At 53.5% G+C, this 23,044-nt stretch overlaps 2 protein-coding genes across 9 annotated transcripts in view; both read left to right on the forward strand.

Annotated features, from left to right (window-relative positions):
* LOC114022359 (spectrin beta chain, non-erythrocytic 5) overlaps positions 1-8,325 on the forward strand; it is a 46,980-nt gene extending 38,655 nt beyond the window's left edge. For all 7 annotated transcript variants that reach the window (XM_043543473.1, XM_037895498.2, XM_043543474.1 and 4 more), the window contains 5 exons: positions 338-423; positions 3,957-4,023; positions 4,502-4,674; positions 5,757-5,900; positions 7,633-8,325. In XM_043543473.1, the coding sequence (XP_043399408.1) occupies positions 338-423; positions 3,957-4,023; positions 4,502-4,674; positions 5,757-5,900; positions 7,633-7,850 (688 nt within the window). In that variant the 3' untranslated portion in view covers positions 7,851-8,325. The remainder of the gene's footprint in view (positions 1-337; positions 424-3,956; positions 4,024-4,501; positions 4,675-5,756; positions 5,901-7,632) is intronic.
* A 2,676-nt stretch (positions 8,326-11,001) lies between these two features.
* The window catches only part of SLC29A1 (solute carrier family 29 member 1 (Augustine blood group)), a 59,773-nt gene continuing 47,730 nt past the window's right edge, over positions 11,002-23,044 (forward strand). Inside the window, exon 1 of one of the 2 annotated variants that reach the window (XM_043543484.1) lies at positions 11,002-11,256. The gene's annotated coding sequence lies outside the window, so the exon portion shown is untranslated. Of the gene's footprint in view, positions 11,257-12,466; positions 12,565-23,044 lie in introns of those variants that run through there. The other variant, XM_043543482.1, reaches the window with a different exon arrangement.

Here is a 23,044-nt window from a genome sequence, read left to right on the forward strand (position 1 = left end):
TTCAGGAAGGGTGAGCGGTCCCATAAGTACAGTGCCTCCTGCTGGCCTCCTCATAGTGCTGTGATGAATGCCCTTAATTGACTACATGCATAGCCAGCTAATGATAAGCAGTCAGCTCCGATGAAATGCCAGCCCCTGAGCATTGGGGACCAGGCCCTAATCACTGAGGCATGGTTCCTTTGCCCTGGGGCCTGTAGCCCAGGGGGAGTGAATATGGGGTTCTAGTGTAATTCCATCCTCTATCCCTTTGGCTCCTAGGCTGGTGGGGTTGGGGAGGGGTGGGGTAGGAATTTGCACCTCATGTCATCGTTTTGCTGACTTGCTCTTTTCCTCCCAGGCTGCGGGACGGCTCTGAGTACCTCTTGAAAGCTCCATCCCAGCTGCTCATGAACCAGTGGGTCTCCAAACTGCAGCAGAATTCAGGTGAGGAACACTCCAGCCACTGGCAGAGCAGGATGCAATGCAGGGTGGAGCAGTGAGGGGGACTGGCAGAGCTGTGTGTGGAGAGCCCAGGGCTGGGATAGCAGGGGGGCTGCAGGTCAGGGGTGTGGGACACTGGCAGAGCTGTGTGAGGGGAGCCCAGGGCTGGGATAGCAGGGGGGCTTCAGGTTGGGAGTGAGGGGCACTGGCAGAGCTGAGTGTGGGGAGCCCAGGGCTGGGATAGCAGGGGGGCTTCAGGTTGGGAGTGAGGGGCACTGGCAGAGCTGCGTGTGGGGAGCCCAGGGCTGGGATAGCAGGGGGATGGGATGGCGTTGGATGAACTGTGCAGGAAGCTTCATTCTGTGCTTTCATTGCTTTGCTCTCACCACAAGCGATAGTCCTTCCTGAACTTTCTGGTGCAGGAGGAGTCAGAGGTCTACATTTCTCCCCTTCTCCTAAGTTTCAGGGCAAGGCTTGATTTGTGACCTCACATGCTCCAGTGTAAATCAGGAGTGACTCCACTGATGGCAGCTGAGTCCCCCTACATAAAACTGGTGAGATCCCATGAGGTTGAGGCGCTCCTATGGGCATGACCATTAAACAAGGTCTGTGCTCAGGCAGGTGGCTCAGGCACTGTGACGAAATCCCAGCCAGGTGTGAGAGAGAATCATTGAGACTCCAGGGCATGAGGCTAAGAAGAGCCAGACCCTGCCATGGGCCAGCATGAGTCCCTGGACCTGTCCCATACTGCTCTGCTCTACAGGGCACCTGGGGATTTGAAGCACATTTCCTCCCCCTGTTGCTGGAGATTTCCAAGTGAGAGCATGATTCCCCGAAGGCCCAAACTCACCTTAGAATAAATTTCGGGGGGTAGCTGAGGGTGAGAGCAGGAGGGGATGTCACGGAATCCCCGGGCGATGCTCTGGAGCTGCTCCCTACGAAGCCTGACAGGACTCTGGTGAAATCTCCTCTCTGTGAGCAGACTGTCTTCAGGGCAAGAAGCTCACACGGCTTCCACCTTCCTGGGTCTGACCTCAGAGTATTCAGCATCCTCTGCCCCTCCGTGCGCTTCCCACAGCGAGTCTGGGCAGGCGGGGCTTCTGAGGAAGCCAGAGGGTCCTGCACCCCAACTCCGCAGTAGGACGTGACTCTCAGCCAGCCAGTAAAACAGAAGGTTTATTAGATGACAGGAACATGGTCTAAAACAGAGTTTGTAGGTACAGAGAACAGGACCCCTCAGCTGGGTCCATTTTGGGGGGCAGTGAGCCAGACAACCAAGTCTGCACTTCACTCATCTTCCCCAGCTAGCCCTCAACTGACTCATCCTCCAGCCCCTCCTCCTCTGGGCTTTGTCCCTTTCCCAGGCCAGGAGGTCACCTGATTCCTTTGTTCTCCAACCCTTTAGCTCTCACCTTGCAGGGGGGAAGGGCCACGCCATCAGTTGCGAGGAAACAGGGTGTTGGTCATTCTCTGTGTCCAGACCCCTGCACACACCTGCCCTCTAGGGCTCTGTAACGATCATACACCCTTATCCCACCACCTAGATACTTAAGAACTGCATAGGGGAAACTGAGGCACCCCCACAATATTCAGAGAAAACATTAACAGTCCCACTTCGTTACAGGGGAACTTCCCAGATTCCTTGGAGCCATAGGCTCCAACTTCAGGTGCTGCTCTCTATGCAGTGAGAGTCCCATGCAGGTTACTGTATCTGAATCTCTCAGACCAGGCCTTAGAGCCTACACTCCCTTCTGCTCTGCAGGGACACTCAGAATTCCTGGACACACTGGATTTTGCCCATGTGCTCGCCAAATTTTCTCTTTGCTGCCTCTCCCTGTGGTGGAGTGGTTTGTGTGCCTGGTTCTGCCCTTCACCTGAGAGGTGGCTGCATTTCCACGGTGCTGAGTGTCTGGAGTTTGGGCATCTTGCTGGGCTCCTGGGGAGGAGAGGAGTTATGTAAACAGCCAAACATTATTGTCCTGGTGCCTGAGCTGTGGAGAAGGGTTTGGGCTGGTTAGTTTGCGGACACTGAGCCAGGACCCGCTTCCCTAGTTCATTTTCATTCTAGTGCCCCTTCATGTTGTGAACATGGACAGAAAAATAGCATCAAAATGCCCCCATGTGCAGCAGGGAAGGGCTCTGTGTGGGAATGTGCTGTAAGGGTGTGTGATTTCTAAAGCACACCGAAGTGTTGTGCATGAATTGCTCTGTGTAGACTCTGCTGGTGTACAGCAAAGGTTTCCGAGTGGGCTTTAATGTAGTACTGTTTCAAACAACACTGTGTTAAAGCACACCAGCAGCGTCTACGTGAACCAATTAATGTGCAAGATGTCAGCGTGCTTTCGAAATCATAACCCCATAGAGTGGATTACTCCCCCTTGTAGACAAGCCCTTTGTACATGCAGCTGGGTTGCTCCTCACACCCAGATCTGTCAGACCCACCACACACCGATTACTGTCCCTCTGTGAGAAAACATGCTTGGGGTCTGTAGCCTATGTTATGTACAAATTAGACTTTGGCTTAAAGTTAGCCGAAGTGTAGAGGAGTCTGGGAAATGGAGGTTGTTAGTGTGAGGAAGTTAGAGATAAGTTGGAGACAGTAAGAATATTGCAGTTAGCAAGGACATAAAGCTGGGTTATGGTGCCATTATGTTTTGGTTATAACTGCTTCAAGCAGGGTTTTTAATGAATAATTGAGAATTGTGAATGTTTTTTTTTCCCAATTCTGTCTGTATTGATCGTATGGGAAGGATGTTGGGTCAGATGTTCATTTAAATAATGTGTAATGTAAAGAACCAATAAGGGGGAGGAGGAAATATAATTATGGTAAGGGGCAGTTTAATATTAGGTAGTATGATAACAGATGATAAAAGGAGTTGTTTTGTTAATTTGGGAGGAGCTCCAATTAACGTCCAAAGGGTCCTGTTAGGTTCCAGGATTATCAGTTTGGACGTCACTCTGTCGTCAGTGGTCCATTCACTCGTTGATACACTATTTCATCTTTGTGTGCAAGTAGAATTGTGGTACTGTGTAAATAGTAATCACATCCCTGTTTGCTTAGCGACGCATTTTGCTTTTGAATAAAGTTTAGTTTCATCGTTCTAAGTGTCTCCTAGTGGTCCTCTACTAAATACGTTTTCTGTAACCGACCTAAAGGCTCAAAAACTAAGTTGGGTTTTATTGTACCCTTATCTTTAATAACTCTATATTAACTGGAAACATTTCAATATAAGGTGACAGCTTGCAGACAGGCACTGCCCTCACCCATCCCAGGTGCCAGGCCGTCTGGGGCTGCCCAAGGCAGCCTCCGTAACCCATTCCCCTAGATGGGAACCTCTGCTGTTGACCTGACACTGAGCACAGAAAGGCAAACCCTGAGCCATGCCGAGCACCCGTGACTCTCAGCACCTCTCTGGCCTTGGCCCCAGGTGGTTCAGCCCAGTATGGCGTGAGATAGGCCCTACCATCTGTGGATTTCAGGTCTCTCATTGCTGGCTCTTTTCCACATTATCAATAGATATTTTCTTTGCCCACAGGTTTCCCTGAAGTGGATTATTTCCAGGCAGTCACGCAGCCTGCTGAAGGGACCAGTTCTGCTATGGGGTGAGTGCTGGGAAGCCCCGTCCAATTCGTGAGCAGATGGTGGCTAACGCTTGGCATTCAGAGCCACTCATTCCAGGGCTCTGCAGCGTAGCAGAAGGGGACTGTGCTGACCCAATGAATTAGCTGCACTGACCAGGCCAAATCTCCTTCCATTACCTACCCATGTTTCTAACCTCTCCATGTCCGTTTGGGTATTGCCCCATCTTCACTGGGGTTTGCAGCTCTTCCCAGTTTAGTATCACCTCCCAACCCCATTAGCATGCTGTGTTACCCAGCTTCCTGGGCCTTGAAGAAGCTTCAGGTGAGCCAGGCTGAGGCCTGCATTAGATGCCTCCCCTACTCAGAGCTCCCGGGTAGGGGTCCTGCCCACGCTGGTTTGAATTGTCTGTGGGTCAGATTGCCTGAGGTGAGCAGGCCCTCTCTGCAGGTGAGACCAGCTCTGTAAATCTGTCTCTCTGCCACTCCCTTTCGTACACAGACCCAGCAAGATCTCTGGGCCCGGAAGCTCCAGCTCTTCCCACCTCCTGGGACATCATCAGCCTCTTACAGCCAAGAACCAAGAGATCACATTGCTGCCCAGGTCCAGTGCCAGGCTGCAGCTGCCTTATGGGACACAGGAGGACCCACTGGATTCAGCAGCCTCACAAGCAGGTGGGTGGGTGTGGTGACTTCCCAGCACCCCAGCCTGTTGGGGCCTCTCCTTAGGTGCCCAGCTCAGTGTCCCTTGCTCCCTGTAGCAGAGCAGTGCTCCTCACGCTACTCCGCTCACGTCTGGTTAGGTGGCTCCATAATAACCCCGCCCGAGCTGCAGGTTCCAGCATCGTGTCCTGAATCCTTCCGCCAGCAGGGCCTTCCTGCACGGTCTCAGGGCTGGTACGAAGCGCATACGAGTGACATCAGCCCTTGTGTGGTGGGAAGGAACCAAGCTGAGTGGGAGACACTAATGCCCTTGGAATCCTCCCTCCAGCTGGAGAGGCACCATGGACTCACCCACGCTGGAGTTTGGGCAGGGCACCTGGGTTAACCTCCCCGCACCTCACCCCCATCTCACCTCCTGTGCAGAGTGCCCTGGCCAAGCCACCTCATCTGTGCTGTGGGCACTGAGGACAGAGGAGAGAGCGCCCCCTGCTGAGTTACACACAACACCTCCCTGCAGCACAGCCCCCTTCAGAGCATTGGGCTCAGTACTGATCCTCTCCCTGCAGCACAGCACCCCCTATCTTTGTGCTGGGTCACTGCTACTCAAGAGGAGAGAGCGCCCCCTACTGAGTCCCCTCCCTCCCTCCTTGCAACACCCTGATTTTAATGTGGGTCTCTCCGCCAAGTGCCAGGCCTCACCCTGTCTGTTGAGCTGGTGATTTTGTGATGAGGACGCTTGTCCCACCAGTGGCTGGAGCGAAACCCACCAGCTCCCCTTGCGCAATCCAGCCATGGAATGAGGCTGGGTCACTACCGATTTCCAGAGGCGAAAGGTCCCATCTTCTGCTCCCATCACCACCCTGGGTCTGGTAGGCTAATCCTCCCCTGCAGGCTGTACAAGTGTCCCCAGGCTCTTTGGGGCTGGCGCAGTGGCATCCTGTTGTCACCTTGCATTTTACCAGGCTGCACCAGGGTAACCACAGCACCACTGTAACATGCTGAGTTTGAGCTAGAGCAATCTGCGCTTAGAAGCCCTTCTCTGTCTGTCTGACATATATAAGCTCCTTTCCTTGTGTTTCCCCTTTCTGCATTAGGAGATAATCACAGAGCCGTCAGCCACACGACAGGGCAGAGGCAGTGGTTGCCTGCTGGGTCTCCAAAGACCCAGGATAACAGCTACCAGGAGGAGGAGGATGCGCTGGTGACACACAAGAGGAGGTCCCACTCGTTCACCTCAGGTATGCAGCACAGGGAGACTGGGTTAGTGGCAGGAGCAGGGGACTGGGAGCCCATGGGCTGAAGCTCTGTTCCTGGCTCTGGCCCTTTGTCCAGAGAGGAAACTGCACCTCAGTCTCCCCCTCTGTAACCCTGACCCCCGCTCCCAGTGGAGCTGTGCTTGTAAAGAACTTGGAGATCCTGGCATAAATGGTGGTAGAGAATCCTGATTGATGGGCCTTAGCAGGCTTCTGGCTTCTTATTGGCTGGCTGTGGCAGGCTGCTACATATAAGTGGTTTGCTAGTCAGAGGTGGTGGGAAGGGGGCTGAGATCCAAGTCTCTTTGTGTTCCCATCACAGAGCCGATCTGCAAGGGTTGGGGTTGTGAGTCATGCTTGGTTGAACCCACTCGGGGATGAGGATGGGGATGGAGAGTGTATCAGTTATATGCAGGTTTTAGAAGAGCCATTCAAGCTTTAAAGAGGATGAGCCTCCCAGGTTGGCCTCTGCCTGGGCTTGTGGGACTAAGCCAGGGGCAGGCAAACTTTTTGGCCTGAGGGCCACATCTGGTTTCCTAAATTGTATGGAGGGCTGGTTAGGGGAGGCTGTGCCTCCTCAAACAGCCAGGCGTGGCCCAGCTCCCCCCACCGCCCCCGCTTCTCACACCCTGACAGTCCCCCCGGGACTCCTGCCCCATCCACCCCTCCCTGTCCCCTGCCTGCCCCCGGAACTCCTGCCCCTGACTGCCCCCCGCCACCCCATCCAAGCCCCCCTCTCCTTCCTGACTGCCACCCAGGACCCATGCCCCCATTCAACCCCCCTGTTCCCCGCCCTCTGACCGCCCCGCCCCCATCCACACCCCTGCCCCCTGACCACCCCCCCGAACTCCCCTGCCCTCTATCCAACCCCCCCTGCTCCTTGCCCCCTTACCGCGCTGCCTGGAGCACCAGAGGCTGGCGGCGCTACAGCCGTGCCGCCCAGAGCACCAGGACAGGCAGCCACCCCACCGTGCAGCACAGAGCCCCGGGTTAGGCCGTGGCTCTGCAGCTGTGCTGCCCGGCAAGAGCTCGCAGGCCCACTGCCCCGGGGCTGCGCAGTGAGCTGAGGCTGCAGGGGAGGGGGAACAGCAGGGGACGGGCTGGGGACTAGCCTCCCGGGCCAGGAGCTCAGGGGCCAGGCAGGAGGGTCCCGTGGGCCGGATGTGGCCCGCAGGCCATAGTTTGCCCACCTCTGGACTAAGCACAGCTTCCCTGGCTTTCAGCTGAACCGCAGACTTTCCCACCCATCCCTGAGGTGTCCTTTCCCCAGGAAGTTCAGGCTTTCCTTTTCAAGGTCTGAATTTCATTGCCAAAGGCCACCATGTGATGGCACCAACACCCTTCTCCTCACAGCGACACATCTGCAATAGAGATGGGTCTCTTCTCTGGGTACCTGGGGAGGTTACTCCCAAAATAAAGTGGATAGGAAGTCCCTGTATTTGTATCCCATTCCCCAATGCCCCTTATCCAGACAGTCCCCCATATGTGGGACCAGATTGGAGCTGGGGCCCTGCTAGTCAAAGCTCTCGTACTTCCTGAGAGGGAATTGGGTTATGACACCCCCCGCCCGGCAAGCCAGACCATCCCTCTGACCAGGGGCCATACAGGAGCTGGGGCCTGGTGGGGAAAGGCCCCATATCCCAGGGCCCCTGATAGTTCAGTGGTGGTGGTGTTTCCATGGGAAGCTGCAGCCTGCCCAATGCTCCATCTCTTTCAGCCACTTACCAGAAGATCACGCCGGTGTCGGTGCCCAAGGAGCCCCTGGAGGCTGGGAATAGCTACTCCATCACGCTGTACATTGGGGAGCAGGCGGTGGCCATGCCCAGGGCTCGCTGTCACTCCTTTGTGGCCAGGCCGGGGAGCCCACGGGAAGGCGCCCTCTCTCGCCACAAGAACAAATCCGTCTTTAAGAAGTTCTTTGGGAAGAAAGAATGAGCCGATTGGATGGGGGGGATGCAGGTTGCAAGAAGGCTTGAGACTGCCGTTGCTTCCTCCACGCAAGCCTGTTAGCTCCCACTCGTGTGCCATCCTAGCAGGACCTCTCCGCCCAGCACCTGTCCACAGGGCTCCCTCTCTCCCCAGGGCTGATGGGAGTACTGCGGGGGAGAGAGACTGCTGCGCTGGGCCATGCCAGCCCAGGGGCTGCCCCTCACCCACCCACCCACCCCTAAAGGAAGCAGATGCCAGGGGCCAGGCTGCTCTGGCAGACAAGGAGCAGAAGGGGAGTGCATTGCTGTATCTATCAGAGCCCTCTCGCTGAGCTTGCAGGGCCTGGTCTCTGTGCCAGCGGAGCTGATGGAGCCCTGTGGCGGGGAGGGGTGGCGGGCAGCTGGTTCCCCAGACACCCCGGGGCACATGCTGTCCAGGGCGGGGAAAAGGGATTATTGTTATTAAAACCAAACAAACCAAACTATCTTGCTGTTTCTTCCTCCCCTTTCTAGCAGGGCCAGTGTTAGGAGGAGGCTCACTTGGGCTGTGGTTCTCCTGAGTCCCATGCCAGGGGGCCTTCCTCAGATCCTCCAGGTGTGCTCTAGGAACCAGTGCTTGCTAGGGGGAGCTGTGCTGGGTTCAAAGGAGAAGGGGGCTAGTCTGCGCTGCTCTGGGTTGGCGAGGGGCTCCTTGGAATGCCAAAATTACAGGGGGAGCTGGGAGTCTCTCTGGGAAGCCTTGCTCCGAAGCGTTCCTTGTCCGTGGTAGCTCATAGCCCAGCCCCGAGCTGCCCAGCTGACCCCAACTAGAGCAGGGTCTACAGGAAACCTCACTTCCCTCCCCGGGGACACAGCCTGGGGGTGATTCCACACCACTGAGTGCTAAGCTGGTGAGCTTTCCTCTGCCTGCCCCTGCCACCCCCTCCCCAAGGAGACCTGCCTGGAGAAGGAGCTCTGGGTCAGGCCAGCCCGGACATCCCTCCCAGCGGAGCTCAGTCCAGAAGTAGCGCCTGTTTTTCACCCACTGCTCAGGTGGGATTTACACAGGGCCATGCGCCAGTTCACATGGTTGGTGTAAGGGGCAGGTCCATTACTCTGTCCACTGAGACCCCAGATGCTTTGCAGCAACTGCACTGGGCTGCACTTGCCTCTGGTTGCTCCTAACAAACCACAAGGGCTGGGCATAAGGGGAGCCAGTGGGCTCCCTGGGTTGCCATTCAGAGTGGGAGGGTATCAGGCACTGGATGGAGTAGGGGACTGTGCTCAACCCCAGGGGAAAGGTGAGCCATATCACACCAGCCGGGCTGTCTCCCCAACCACCCCCACACACATGTGCCTCTCTTCCCTGCTGGATTTGAGATGCTAGGATTGGGTTTAAAAGGCAGGGATGCTCTAGGATCACAGGGAAGGCCGTGGGTACCAAGCAAGTGTGTCGAGTTCAGGGTAAGGGGCTGCTCCTGCCAGCTTCACAGCTGCCATCCTTCCCTTTGCCCACGTCTCTGCAGCACCCTGGCCATTAGCTAGCCCCTTTCTTACTGCAGGGCTGGGCTCTACTGGTGCATGGTACTACAGCAAGTCCCGGCAGGATGCGGGGGCGGGGCCTGTCAGACTGGAGCATCTGCGTTTTTTCCCATTTCCAAAAGGAACTTCTAAACGAATTGCAACTTCTAATGTGTGAGCCGGCATGGCCCCTGGGGCTGACCTCAGGGCCCCTGGGCCGAGCAAATAAGGTAAGGGTGGGGTCCCCTGGCACCAGAATGCGGTTAGCGAGTTCCATTCTAATCTTTGCTCAGTCCCAGCTGATATCTGTGGAGTGAAATGGGCAGGTCTTGGTCCACTTCCCAGGGCCATAGCACAAAATCACAGGCAGAACTGACACTGATTGGCTACCTTGTTGGGAGCCACGGCCGTGAGGTCAGGGGCCGCCGGGGCCATGGAGGCTGAGCTCCCCTCTCCCCCAGGGGAAGGTCTGTGGCACACTGGCTGGCATGTGAGGGGATGCTGATCCTGCTGCTGGCCAGGCTGTACCTGTCTGTGCACACAGTGGGAGTCAGTCTTCAGAGCTTTCAGCCTGGCACCTATACAGGGATGTTCCCAATATCTTCCCCCTTTCCAGCCCAGGAAAGATTCTTCCTCTTAGCTTCCCTGCCCCGCTCCTATTGCCTCCACCTCCTGGGTGCTGGGCCAACTCAATCACCTGCTTTCACTCTCGCCAAACATGGTGACAGGTTTCAGAGTGGTGGTGGTTTTAGTCTTTATCAGCAAAAAAATCAGGGAATACTTTTGGCACCTTAGAGACTAACACATTTATTTGGGCATAAGCTTTCGTGGGCTAAAACCCACTTCATCGGATGCATGCAGTGGAAAATACAGTAGGAAGATATATATACACAGAGAACATGAAAAAAGCTTATGCCCAAATAAATTGTTAGTCTCTAAGGTGCCACATGTACTCCTTTTTTTTTTACTCTCGCCAAAGTAAACACAGCATCCATGCTTCCTTGATGGGAGCAGGCGAGAGAGCAGGAGCCTCGTGCTCTCGGGACTGGGGAGGGGGCAAGCCCTGGCAGGGGCTGGAAGAAGCTGGCTGTGATGATGGGCTCAGGGACCTGGCCACCCCCTACTCAAAGAGCAGCTGGTCAGCAATGGCCCAGCGTCATTCCATGGCTGCTCAGGGCTTGTGTGAGGGGGGCTGGTGGGTCTCAGTCCAGTCGTTGATGGGACAAGCGTCCTCATTGCCAAATCGCCAGCATAACAGACAGGGTCAGGCCTTGTACTGGGATGAGAGCCAGCAGGAAAAGCCAGGGTGCTGAAGAGAGAGGTATGGGTGACAGTAGGAGTGCTGTCCAGTCACAGCCAGTACTGACTCCAATGCCTCAGCCTGTGAAGGGGTGCAGTGCTGCAGGCAGCAGTGTAGGTGTCTCAGTAGGGGGCGCTCTCCCCTCCAGCTCTGCACTCAAGCCCATGCGCCTGCCTGGTACTGTGTTGCTTGAGGGGTCCTCTTTGGGAAGAACCCTAAACTCAAGGCCCTGCCCGTTTGCAGCCCATGAAACTCCACAGCCCCCTTCTTTATGGGTTCTGGCGTTTAGCCCTGGACTCCTAGGCAGGTCACATTCTACTGACAAACCTCCCCTGCGGTTTCTGTGGGGTGAAGCTGCTTCCTTTCGCAAACTGCTGCTGCAGGCAGCGTCCACTGGCTGAACCAGTGGGGGCTGTGCTGAGCCAGTCCCAGCCGGCGGCATGGCTCTTAAATCTGCACCTGCTGTGCAGTCTGTGGAAGGGTTTGGATCAGCTTTGGGGTTAAGAAGCGCTTCGTTCCTGTGGGTGCTAGACATGCACTGGGACTACTCGGCCAAGAGCGGCAGAGAAGAGGAGATGGCAGTGTAAAGCCCAGAGACAGCTGAATCCTTGAGGTAACGGGCTGGAGAGCGTGTGGGACCCAGATGCACAAGGCCGTGGGGTGAGGAATGAGGGTGATAGGGGAGCCCTGACCCTGCAGGGCTGGAGCACTGGAATGTGGGGGGATGGGGGGTACTGGGAGCCCAGCTCTGGGAACGCAGATTGTGCTTTCATAACGGTAATTTGGCTGTTCTGGTGAGGGGTGATCCTGGAGACAGAGGCACCAGCTCAGGGACCCTGCTGTAAGCTCCACAGGGCTGGCCTGTCCCCCCTGGGTCTGCACCTTCCCCCACTGAGCCAGGATCTGGAGCTGAGCAAAGCTCTGAACCCTCCTGCCCCAATGTCTGTAGAAAGGCTAATATGCTGGGCTGGCCTACACCACATGAGGAAGTGAAAGGGCCCCTGGGGAGGAGGCAGAAGCAGAACCGGTTACATGGAGCTGCTGTTCTGGTCCCTGTCCCAGGGTGTCCCCTGTCTCTCAGGGCAAACTACTGCCCCACAGGGATGCCCACTACTGCCCCCTGCTCTGGGATAGGGAGCCTCCGTCTGTCACCCACAGGGCTGGCTTGCTGTGCCCCAGGAAGCTCTCAGAAGCAGCACCTCAGTCGGTTCCTGCCAGGAGGGAGATCCTGCAGAGGGAGGTTCACAGCATTGCCTGGAGAAGGATCTGACTCCAGCCCTAGGCACCCTGGCCTTGGGAACCAAGGAAATGGTGGCAAATGTGGAAGGGATCTGAGCGGCTGGGGTGTCCCCTCATGGTCAGGGAGCATTGGTGTGTGGGATGCCTTAGTCCTCTTCTCCGGGATGACGGGCTGCAGAGGGAGAGAACTAGGGGCAGACACTCTTGCTGAGGACTCAAGGCTGGGTTCAGTCAGGTAGCTATCAAGACTGGGGGAAGGGCCAGACAAAGGGGGAAACAGTTCTCAGGCCCCTCACCCCTCTAACACACCGAGGGCCAGAACCACTGTTCTGCTGCGGATCAGGAGCAAGGAGCACTGGCGGAGCTGTGTGCGGGGAGCCCAGGGCTGGGATAGCTGGGGGCTGCAGGTCAGGAGCGAGGAGCACTAGCAGAGCTGTGTGTGGGAAGCTCAGGGCTGGGATAGCGAGGGGGCTGCAGGTCAGAGGTGAGGGGCAGTGGCCTGTTTGGAGGGTGCCCCAGCACCCCCTCGCACTCAGCCTTTGGGAGTAGGCGAGCACTAGGACCCGGGGAGCGCTCCGCAGCCCGGGAAGCCGCGAGCCAGGGACCGCTAAGCTCACCCGAGAGTTGTCAGCGAGAGGCGGCGGGAGAAGGAACGAGCCACCGCTGCGGACCCGGGAGACATGTAAGCACCGGCCGCCACTGTGCCCCGGGGCTGGCGCCGCCCGGCTCTCGCGCCGGGCGGAGTGCCAGGCGCCGGGGGAGGGGGAGGGGGAGCTACAGGTTGCAGACCGGTTTCAGAATAACAGCCGTGTTAGTCTGTATTCGCAAAAAGAAAAGGAGGACTTGTGGCACCTTAGAGACTAACACATTTGTTTGAGCATAAGCTTTCGTGAGCTACAGCTCACTTCATAGGATGCATTCCACAGTATGCATCCGATGAAGTGAGCTGTAGCTCGCCAAAGCTTATGCTCAAATAAATTGGTTAGTCTCTAAGGTGCCACAAGTCCTCCTTTTCAGGTTGCAGGTTCAAGAGCGGAGTTCCCCGCTCGCCCGCCGGGGCTTGCCGCGGCTTCCCGCCTCCCTGCTGCGGGGACAGGTCGCCGGCTCTGCCCACGTGTCGGAAGTTGCCCTGTGTAGCCCTGCGCGCGCCGACTGTGCTCCCAGCCCCTCGCGCCGCATTCCGAGTCGCTCCCTGGGCTGGGGCTGCTCCGGGCCAGCCGGGCTTGGCGGCTCCGCTAGGTTCCCTGCCCGGCCTCCTGCCCTGTCAGTCACCACCGCTCCCTCTGCTCTGCCCACCCCCGCCCCCCAGAGTCCTGTGTAGCCCCAAGCGGTTCATTCCCAATCACCACCCTGCCCCCCCACGCGTGGCTTATCTACACACCGGGTGTATCCTATTATAACTGTTGGTTTAGAAACATATCGTCGGAGCTGTGCAGCCCCCTCGCCAGGACACGGTTCCACCCTGTCAAGGGCCTGATGACAGACAGAGGAACAATACTGCGATAAGCACCTTTATGCGGCTATAACTGCATCCATACTAAGGCATTGCACTGATTTAGCTATGCCCCTATAGCAGTACAAAATCTGTTTGTGGACCAGCCTTCAGACTGCACCATCCCTGCTGCCCTGCCACCTTATGCGGCTCTGCCCTCGCCTGCATCTCGAGTCTCATTCTTTATGTCCTTGCCCCTTCTCCTCTCTCTCCCACCTTTGTGCATGATCCCAGCTATGCATGGACTGACCTCCCCGTGCCAGCCCCCCTTCAGATCCTACCTAAGGGCTCGCTTTTCCTTTGACGTCCCACACGTGCTCAGATTCAAGCTTATACATCAACATCTTTGTAACTGCTCGGGAGGGGTGCCCCTCCACCACTGGACTTTCTCTGTTGCTCTGAACTCCTGGGCAGGGTCGGGCTTAGGCAGCAAATCCTGAGCCTGTAGCTAGGCTCAGCTCTGAATGGCTGAGTCTGGCCCTCTGCAGGGTGCCCGTGTGTGTGTCAGGGGCAGGAAGAAGGTGCAGGTACTGCCTGTGCGCACCATGCTCTGGGCTCTCAAGGTCACAGCTTTAGTCTGCAATCCCGTTAAAGGACCGCACAGCTTGCTGGCAGCTCATGCAGCAGCTGTCCCTTCAGTGCGGTGTCCAGTTCCATTACAGTCCCCTCACCCTCCCATCCTACTGCCCAGAGCTGCCTCCAGGCCAGGAGGGAGCAGCATGTCCACAGTCTGTGATAGGTTGCATTCAGGGATGGGGTGGTGCCAGGAGTTAGGCATTCTTCTGGGGAAAGAGAGGCAGCCAAGCAAGGTGTGAGGCAGTCTGAGAAGCTGGAGCAGGGAGCTAACTGGGAGGGAGAGAGGGTGAGCTGGGCATTTGTCCAGCAGTGAAGAGTTTGCCTTCAGGAGTACAAGAATGTGTTTTGTCAGTGTGGTTAGAGCAGAGGCTGGGGACCAGGACTCCTGGGTTCTGTTCCAGACTTGCTGTGTGACTGTGGGTAAGTCACTACCTATGCCTGTGCCTCAGTTTCCCCCTCTGCAAAATGAGATTCCTGGGGCCCTCCAGCAGGGTGGATTGTGAGGCTGAATTCATTGTTTGTAAAGCTTGCTGAGACCCTCATCCAGAAGGTACTGTAGGAAGCAATGCATTATTATTGCCACATCCCCTTTGTAGTGTGTGCTCTGTTGTGCTGCACAGATATTCAGGAGAACTGATCCCTGCTGTAACAAGTGGGCGTAACAAACAGGAGGGAGGGAGAGAGAGGGGAGGTAGTGATCAAAGCAAGCAGGTCTGTAGCCTAGCACTGCACACAGGTGGATGGCAGCAAACCTCACCCAAGTGACTGACAGGAACAAAATGCAGGGCCAGGATTTACTGTAGTGCTAATAAAAAAAAAAAAAAAGGAGTACTTGTGGCACCTTAGAGGCTAACAAATTTATTAGAGCATAAGCTTTTGTGAACTACAACTCACTTCATCGGATGCATGTTATGCTTATGCTCAAATAAATTTGTTAGTCTCTAAGGTGCCACAAGTACTCCTTTTCTTTTTATGGATACAGACTAACATGGCTGCTACTCTGAAACCTGTAGTGCTAATATTAATGCTGGGGCACCAGCCCTCTGCATTGTGAAGCAATTCGTCTTCCAGGGCAGCTGTCAGCATGGGTTGTTGGAGGGACCCTGAGCTGCTTCCCAGCCGCAATGGATTGTGAGGGTGGGGCTCTCAGTGTGGAATAAACCAGGGTTCTAGGGACATTGTTCGGTATCAAACAGCAAGTAACCCCCTTCTGCTGGCTCAGTTCCAGTGCAAGCCCATCCAACCCCTGCCAGTGGGCACAGTCCTTGTCCTTCTACCCAGTCAAATACAAATCCTGCCAAGGGACTGCTCTGGAACCAGAACAGTGAGCTGTCTTCCCCAGTGAGGATGCCAGTGTTCTGGGCACAGGAGTATGCCTTGAGCCCCGTCTGAAGCCACCTCTCCAAGGAACAGGATGGGCCTGATGCTCAACACTCAGCCACATGCATCCTTGTGTGATGCTTTAAACTTCTCCTGGTTTCCCAGACACGCAGCCCAGAGGGGCAGTCTGTTGCTCAGTGGGTTGCTGTGTGCTGCTCAAGTGATGCTGCCCTGGGGACAACCTCTGCATTACAATCAGCTGAGAACTGAAGGAGTGAGTCAGCCATCTCAGGATGGCTGCTGGAGCCCCAGTCCTTTCTCTGGGGCTGTCTATCTCAGATGGCTCCGCAGGCTGGTTCTGTGAGTGCAGTAGAGAGAGGCAAGGGGCGGAGAGTCACTTTTCAGACTAGAACTACATGTTAGGTGGCTCACCCAAGGTGACGCAGCCTGGGAATAGAACCCAGGAGTCCTGCCTGAGTCCCAGTAATGTGCTCTAACCACTACAGTTTAAGACACTTTCTTCCAGGCCTGGCAATAGAACCCAAGTGTCCTGACTCCCAATCCTGGGCTTTCACTACAGGCCCAGCTTTCCTGTTGGGGAGCAACCGTTAAGAAAGCTCCCTGCCACCTCCCCGGTGGAATGCAGGCCCCATGCAGCTGGACTTCAAAACTTATACCAGTTGCCTGCATCTTGAAACTGCCTCCTGCCAAGGGAGATAGAGCCCGATCTGCTACTCCTAAACCTCACCAGCTACACCCACAACCCCCGAATTCCCCACTTGCACCATTTCCAGTACTGCCCCCTTTCCCCGATACTCCGCTCCACTGCGCGAGTGAGTGGAACAGCAAAGCAAAGTGGGCAAGACCTCTGGAGCACTTCACTTGCTGTGAGTAGTTTTGTGCTGCGGAGATCTTGTCCAGTTCATTTTGCTTCTCTGCTCGCCCAAGGTGTGAAGCAGAGGCCAAAAGGGGCAGCTTCCTTCGCTGATGCTGCTCGCCATCTCCCTCCATCCCCTGATATCATGGGTGATTAGCACTGTGCTCATTCACACTCCCGTTTAACTTTCTTGTCCTCTTACCTACGTACATCAAGCCACAGGGGAATTTAAGTCTATAAACCAACTAATCCACTTCCCGTGTGCCTCATGTGCTACCCTGATCCCTGTCAGGGAACAGTGCAGGACAACTCCTGCTCTCTGCATGGCATATGGGGTTGCAAGCTTTCCCTCCCTAGCTTTCTTAAAGGGGAAATCCATTGCCTGTTGTTGTGGCTGAAGGTGAGCTGTACATGGAGCCCTGTATCGCTTGATTTCCCACATCCCGAAGGAGCCTTTGGCTGAGCCATCCGGGTGTATTGCTGGGTTAGCAGGGAGGCTGCTCCCTCCTGCTGTCTGAGTGGATCAGAGTTGGAGTTGACTTAAAACAGCAGGGAAAGGTCTGATGTTGGAGCAAATCCTTGGCCACCTGCGATTTCACGGTTGTCTCTGCTGTGCCCATTGTGCCCACAATCTGCTGTGCCCATTGTGGCCTCTCAGAACTTCACAGCAGCAATGGGGATAGCATTCAGATCCTCATGCTCCACCGACACAGGCCCAGCCACAGGAGCTGAGGGAGAGTTGCCATAGCAGTACAGGGCTTATGGCACCCAGCTCAGTTGTTCGGATTCCAACCAGCAGAGGGCAGTGGTTTGCTAGCTAACTCATCACTGCGTTCTAAAAGCTCTTGCCTACCTGCCAGTCTTCTTACAGTCCATCTGCCTCTCTGTGCTTTGCCTCAGTTCTCAGGCAGCCCAGACCAGGTAGTCAGTCACACCTGAATAATTGCCCATCCTCTCTGACTTTGCCATAGGGACAAGGGGTAGGGCTCCATGGCTGAAATAGGGAATTGAAACCAATACCTGGAGCTCCAAAAGCACAAGAACAAAGGGAGTAACTCTATTAGCTGGCACTAAATAGCAGGCTGTTATAATCCCTCAATCTGGCCTCTGAGGTCAGCAACACGATCACGCACACCAAACCAGCATCTTATACAGACGCCTGAAATCGCAACACCAGCTAAAGTCCCACAGCAGGGACCAGGCTGTCCTGGTGCCCCCTGTTCAATACTGGTGGGCCAGCTCAAAAGGAAGCTGAATGACCCTGCAGGAGCATCCTAGGCCCTAATCCCGAGGATGATAGATCAAAACTGTTGCACACAAGGCCTGTCTCAGACACTCAGGAGACCAACAGACCTTTTCTTCCTCTAGTTTCGGTGCCAGTGTAAGTGTTCAGATATTGGGCCATAAATGCCTCCTCTTTGCTCAGCAATGGCTGGGATGAGTCAGGTTAGTGCTGCCACCCAGGATCCTCACGGAAGGGAGCTTGATTTCCCCGGTTAGTTCACTTTTAACACTGTGTCACCCATCAGGTGCTTTAGCCCAGAAGTGGCTGCTCCCAAGAGAGCCCAGTGGGGCTCAGAGAGGTCATGTGGCAGTTCATAAGAAGTATCTACCCACTCACCAGGAGGAGCTGGGCTGTGCCTGGTCCTGCTGCTGTCAGCTGGCTTGTTTGCTGCTGTGGTGAATTTGGTGGTTGTGAAATATGCAGGATTTCCTGGTCTGGAGCTGCAGACCTCTGTGGACAGAGATACACACACATACCCCCACTCCTCTGGACAATGTGCTCTGGCCCTATTCTGAAGGACCCCCTCCACTATGGGGGTCCCAGGCAGGGCATGGGCCGAGTGAAAGGGACAGCGCAGCCCAGTGGCACTAGCTGGGGCATTTCTCTCTGACTGGGCGGAGCTGTCACCATTTGCTAGGTGGTTGCTGTGAGACTGGGCCTTCCTGAGTCATGAGCACATTTCATGATCTGCAAAGTTTCATGAGGTGAAATTAATAGGCATCAGGTTTAAAACAAACAAAACGAAGTATTTCTTCACACAATGCACAGCCTGCGGGACTTGTTGCTAAGGGATGTTGTGAAGGCCAAAACTATAACTGGGTTCAAAAGAATTGGATAAGCTCATAGAGGCTAGGTCCATCAATGGATGGACCTATTAGCCAGGATGGTCAGGGGCGCAACCCCATTCTCTGGGTGTCCTTAGCCTCTAAATGCTAGGACTGGACAACAGGGGATGGATCACTTGAAATTGCCCTGTTCTGTTCATTCCCTCTGAAGCATCTGGCACCAGCCACTGTCACAGACAGGAAGGATACTGGACTAGACGGACCATTGGTCTGACCCAGAATGGACATTCTTATGTTCTTTAAGTCAGCAAGCCAGGGACTGGCAACTAGGGAGTGAATGAGTGAAATGCTAGGGAGAGAGAATCCTGCCCCCTCCCTATGGGCCTCTTGCTGGCCCCTCCGCACAGTCCAGAAAGCCACCTGTGATAGTCTTTAGCACAGAGCTGTTCTTTATCTGAGGGACTGAGATAAGGCTGTTCCCAACCCGGGATGGCAGGAGCTGCTAGCAGGGCCTTAAGACTGTGTCTCCTCGGTGCTGCAGCCTTTGCTGTGAACTGTGCCCAGCACACAACACTCCAGGAGTTTACTCTCTCCTCCAGCAAGCCCTGTGGGATCACTCCACCAGGGCCCAGTACTCCCCGCACTGATGGGATAGGGAGCCATCTTCCTTTGTCCCGTGTACGAGGCCATGCACTCTCCTGGGGCGTGGAGGGGGAGGATTGTTCCTCTGACAGACCTTTCTGTCCAGGGCTTGGCAGGCTTTCATAACGACCTGCAGAGCCAGGCTGCAGTGTCTTCAGACCAGCTTCGTGGCCATGTCTAACTTTGTGAGTAGATCCATTAAAGTCAATGTGCTTAAAGTTAGGCATGGCCTTAAGCCACTCCCTGATTCCGGGCCTGTGGTTTGTTGTATTGATTTTAAGGGCAACAAGAGATAAAAGTGTTGATTAGCCTTTGAACTGTTTGAACGTTAACTCTCAAATAAAAAACAAGTTCCTTAAACAAGCGCAAGAAAAAAGCTTTCAGCCTGATCTGCTTCTTCTGTCTTGGGGGCTGGGAAAAATAAAATAAAATAAAACAAAACAAAATAAGCTAAAATGTGGTGGGGAGACAAGATGTTTGGGTCTTTTTAAGTCTCTTTTTAAAAAAACCCAAAAGGAAAAAAGCGGGTGGCATAGTTTATCTCTCACTATTTTATCCACCAATTCGGCCTCATATTCGCTGCACTAATTTTAGTCTGTTGATTTCAGGAGTCATGTCTTTTTGTTGTTTATTTAATTTATTTTTAACAGTCCTTAAATCATATTAGTCAGCTTTTTTCTGTTTAGACTAATTGAGTTTGTCTGTCTGGTTTTCTTGCATTAGTTCATAACACTTAGCATTAAAAACTACTTGACCTATTTTCTGTAGTTAATTCCCAAGCAAGCAAACAGAGTTACATGTCGTTGTAACATCTTATAAACTTTTACATACTTTTTATATTTAATATATAAATAAATAAATAAATAAAGTAAATTTTTAAGCCCAATAATTATAACAGTTCTAATCTCTTCCCACTCAGCTGGTGCAGGCAAGTCCCTTTTGCAGTGCTTTGCTGGACTGCAGCATGGTTGAGTGCCAGCTAGCTCAGCCCAGTGCAGAGATCGTTGGTGGGAGGGGATAGCAACAAAAAGATACAGTGAGGACGTTTGCCTGCCATGTGTTACTGCATTCCCAACCTGGGTAGATTGCCAGTTGCTGTTTAAATAGCTTATTTGTATCCGGCTAGGAGGAGATAGGACACGTTCTTTGCTTGTCCCTGGGGACTTTGCTACTTTGATTCATGCCTTTGCCACCTCAGGATTGGATTGTTGCATCACACTGCATCTTAAATCCTGGCAGAAGCTCGTGTTGCCCACTCAGTGGTGTATCTTGCCGGGAACATGTGCCAGTAGTGTTCCAGGATGCATGCTGTGGATGTCTAGATGGAGTTTAAGACCAGGAAAGCCCCAGATGGCCCAGGAACTGCCTATTTGAAAGACTGCATCTTCCCCATGCCATATTGCTGCAATTGAGGTAGTGGCGCTGCTCAGTATGAAACAGAGGGCAGGGGGCAGGGTATTTTCTGTATGGGCCTCTTGGCTTTGGAACTCTCTTCCCCCCTCCCAGGTCCAAAATAGGCCAGGTCTGCTGACCTCAGGCTACACTGCAAGGGTCTTCTTTGGAGGGGGACTTTTGAAGGAGGAGGAAATTGCTCAGAGTGCTATATGGGGAGGGCTGGGTGCTTTCCCTCATTTCTCCTTTGCGATAAGATTTGATCAGTTACTATTGGATGTTGCAGATTAATTCCTCCCTGTTTGTGATATGGTGTCATGGCACTGTACATATTGGCCTCTATGCAGTGTTCTTGCTTGGGAGCATGCTAACATGACTGAGATGATGGTAAAAATGTCAGGAGCTGCTAAGGCTGGGGAGCGCTCCAGCCATTTGGGGAATGTTTAACAACAGCTCAGCAACTGCTTAGATCTAAAAAGAAAACATTTTCTGAAGTATCACGTGTAAAATCTGCCTTCCCAAAACATGGATTAAGCATCAGTTTCCTCTGTTTGCTTAGACAGAAGATAAATACTGGAGAAAGAACGAGGAGGACTTGTGGCACCTTAGAGACTAACAAATTTATTTGAGCATAAGCTTTCGTGGGCTAAAGCCCATTTCATCAGATGCATGCAGTGGAAAATACAGTAGGAAGTATATATATATATATAATATATATATATATATACACAGAGAACATGAAATACCAACTCTAACAAGAGTTGCAATACCAACTCTAACAAGAGTAATCGATTAAGGTGGGCTATTATCAGCAGGAGAAAAAAAAACTTTTGTAGTGATAATCAGGATGGCCCATTTCAAACAGTTGACAAGAAGGTGTGAGAAATAGTAGGGGGAAAATTAGCACGGGGAAATAGTTTTTAGTTTGTGCAGTGACTCATCCACTCCCAGTCTTTATTCAAGCCTAATTTAATGGTGTCCAGTTTGCAAATTCCAGTTCTGCAGTTTCTCGCTGGAGTCTGTTTTTGAAGTTTTTTTGTTGAATAATTGCGACTTTTAGGTCTGTAATTGAGTGTCCAGGGAGGTTGAAGTGTTCTCCGACTGGTTTTTGAATGTTATAATTCTTGACATCTGATTTGTGTCGATTTATTCTTTTGCACAGAGACTGTCCAGTTTGGCCAATGTACATGGCAGAGGGGCACATGATGGCATATATCACATTGGTAGATGTGCAGGTGAAGGAGCCTCTGATAGTGTGGCTGATGTGATTAGGTCCTATGATGGTGTCCCCTGAATAGATATGTGGACAGAGTTGGCAATGGGCTTTGTTGCAAGGATAGGTTCCTGGGTTAGTGTTTTTGTTGTGTGGTGTGTGGTTGCTGGTAAGTATTTGCTTCAGGTTCGCGGGCTGTCTGTAAGCGAGGACTGGCCTGTCTCCCAAGATCTGTGAGAATGAGGGATCATCCTTCAGGATAGGTTGTAGAACCTTGATGATGCACTGGAGAGGTTTTAGTTGGGGGCTGAAGGTGACAGATAGTGGCATTCTGTTACTTTCTTTGTTGGGCCTGTCCTGTAGTAGGTGACTTCTGGGTACTCTTCTGGCTCTGTCAATCTGTTTCTTCACTTCAGCAGGTGGGTATTGTAGTTGTAAGAACACTTGATAGAGTTCTTGTAGGTGTTTGTCTCTGTCTGAGAGGTTGGAGCAAATGGGGTTGTATTGTAGAGCTTGGCTGTAGACAATGGATCGTGTGGTATGGTCTGGATCAAAGCTGGAGGCATGTAGGTAAATATAGCGGTCAGTAGGTTTCCGGTATAAGGTGGTGTTTATGTGACCATCGTTTATTAGCGCTGTAGTGTCCAGGAAGTGGATCTCTTGTGTGGACTGGTCCAGGCTGAGGTTGATAGTGGGATGGAAATTGTTGAAATCATGGTGGAATTCCCCAAGGGCTTCTTTTCCATGGGTCCAGATGATGAAGATGTCATCAGTGTAGTGCAAGTAGAGTAGGGGCATTAGGGGACAAGAGCTGAGGAGGCATCGTTCTAAGTCAGCCATAAAAATGTTGGCATACTGTGGGGCCATGCGGGTACTCATAGAAGTGCCACTGACGTGAAGGTATATATTGTCCCCAAATGTGAAATAGTTGGGGGTGAGGACAAAGTCCAGCCACCAGGTTTGCTGTGACATCATCGGGGATGCTGTTCCTGACGGCTTGTAGTCCATCTTTGTGTGGAATGTTGGTGTAGAGGGCTTGTACATCCATAGTGGCCAGGATGGTGTTTTCTGGAAGATCACCAATGGATTGTACTTTCCTCAGGAAGTCATTAGTGTCTCGAAGATAGCTAGGAGTGCTGGTAGCGTAGGGTCTGAGGAGAGAGTCTGCATAGCCAGACAATCCTGCTGTCAGGGATACTCAGGAGATCACTTAACCTTTTGGAGCTCTTGTTTCAAGCTGTGTGCAGACTCAGGCAGGCGACTGGGGCTGCATTGAAAGATTTTGTGCATAACCATGGCAGTTAGAGACTGTATCTCTTTAAAATGAAGAGTAAGAGGCTGGAGCTTGAGTCTGTGGGGAGGGATAGCTCCATAGCTGCAGCATCTACAGGTAGTGTGGGTACAGCTTTCTCTGTTGCTGGGGCAGGTAGAGCTGTGTGCATTAGCAGCAAAGGGGAGAAGGTGTGGGAACACTGCTTACTACTGCAGGCCTTTTTGAATCCACTGTGTGTGTGATGCTGGAGAGGACCAGGTATCCCTGGCAGGGAAGCATGTTAGCCAGACCAAGCACCTGCAGGGCT

This window comes from Chelonia mydas, chromosome 3, assembly GCF_015237465.2.
Source record: "Chelonia mydas isolate rCheMyd1 chromosome 3, rCheMyd1.pri.v2, whole genome shotgun sequence".
Classification (NCBI taxonomy): domain Eukaryota; kingdom Metazoa; phylum Chordata; order Testudines; family Cheloniidae; genus Chelonia; species Chelonia mydas.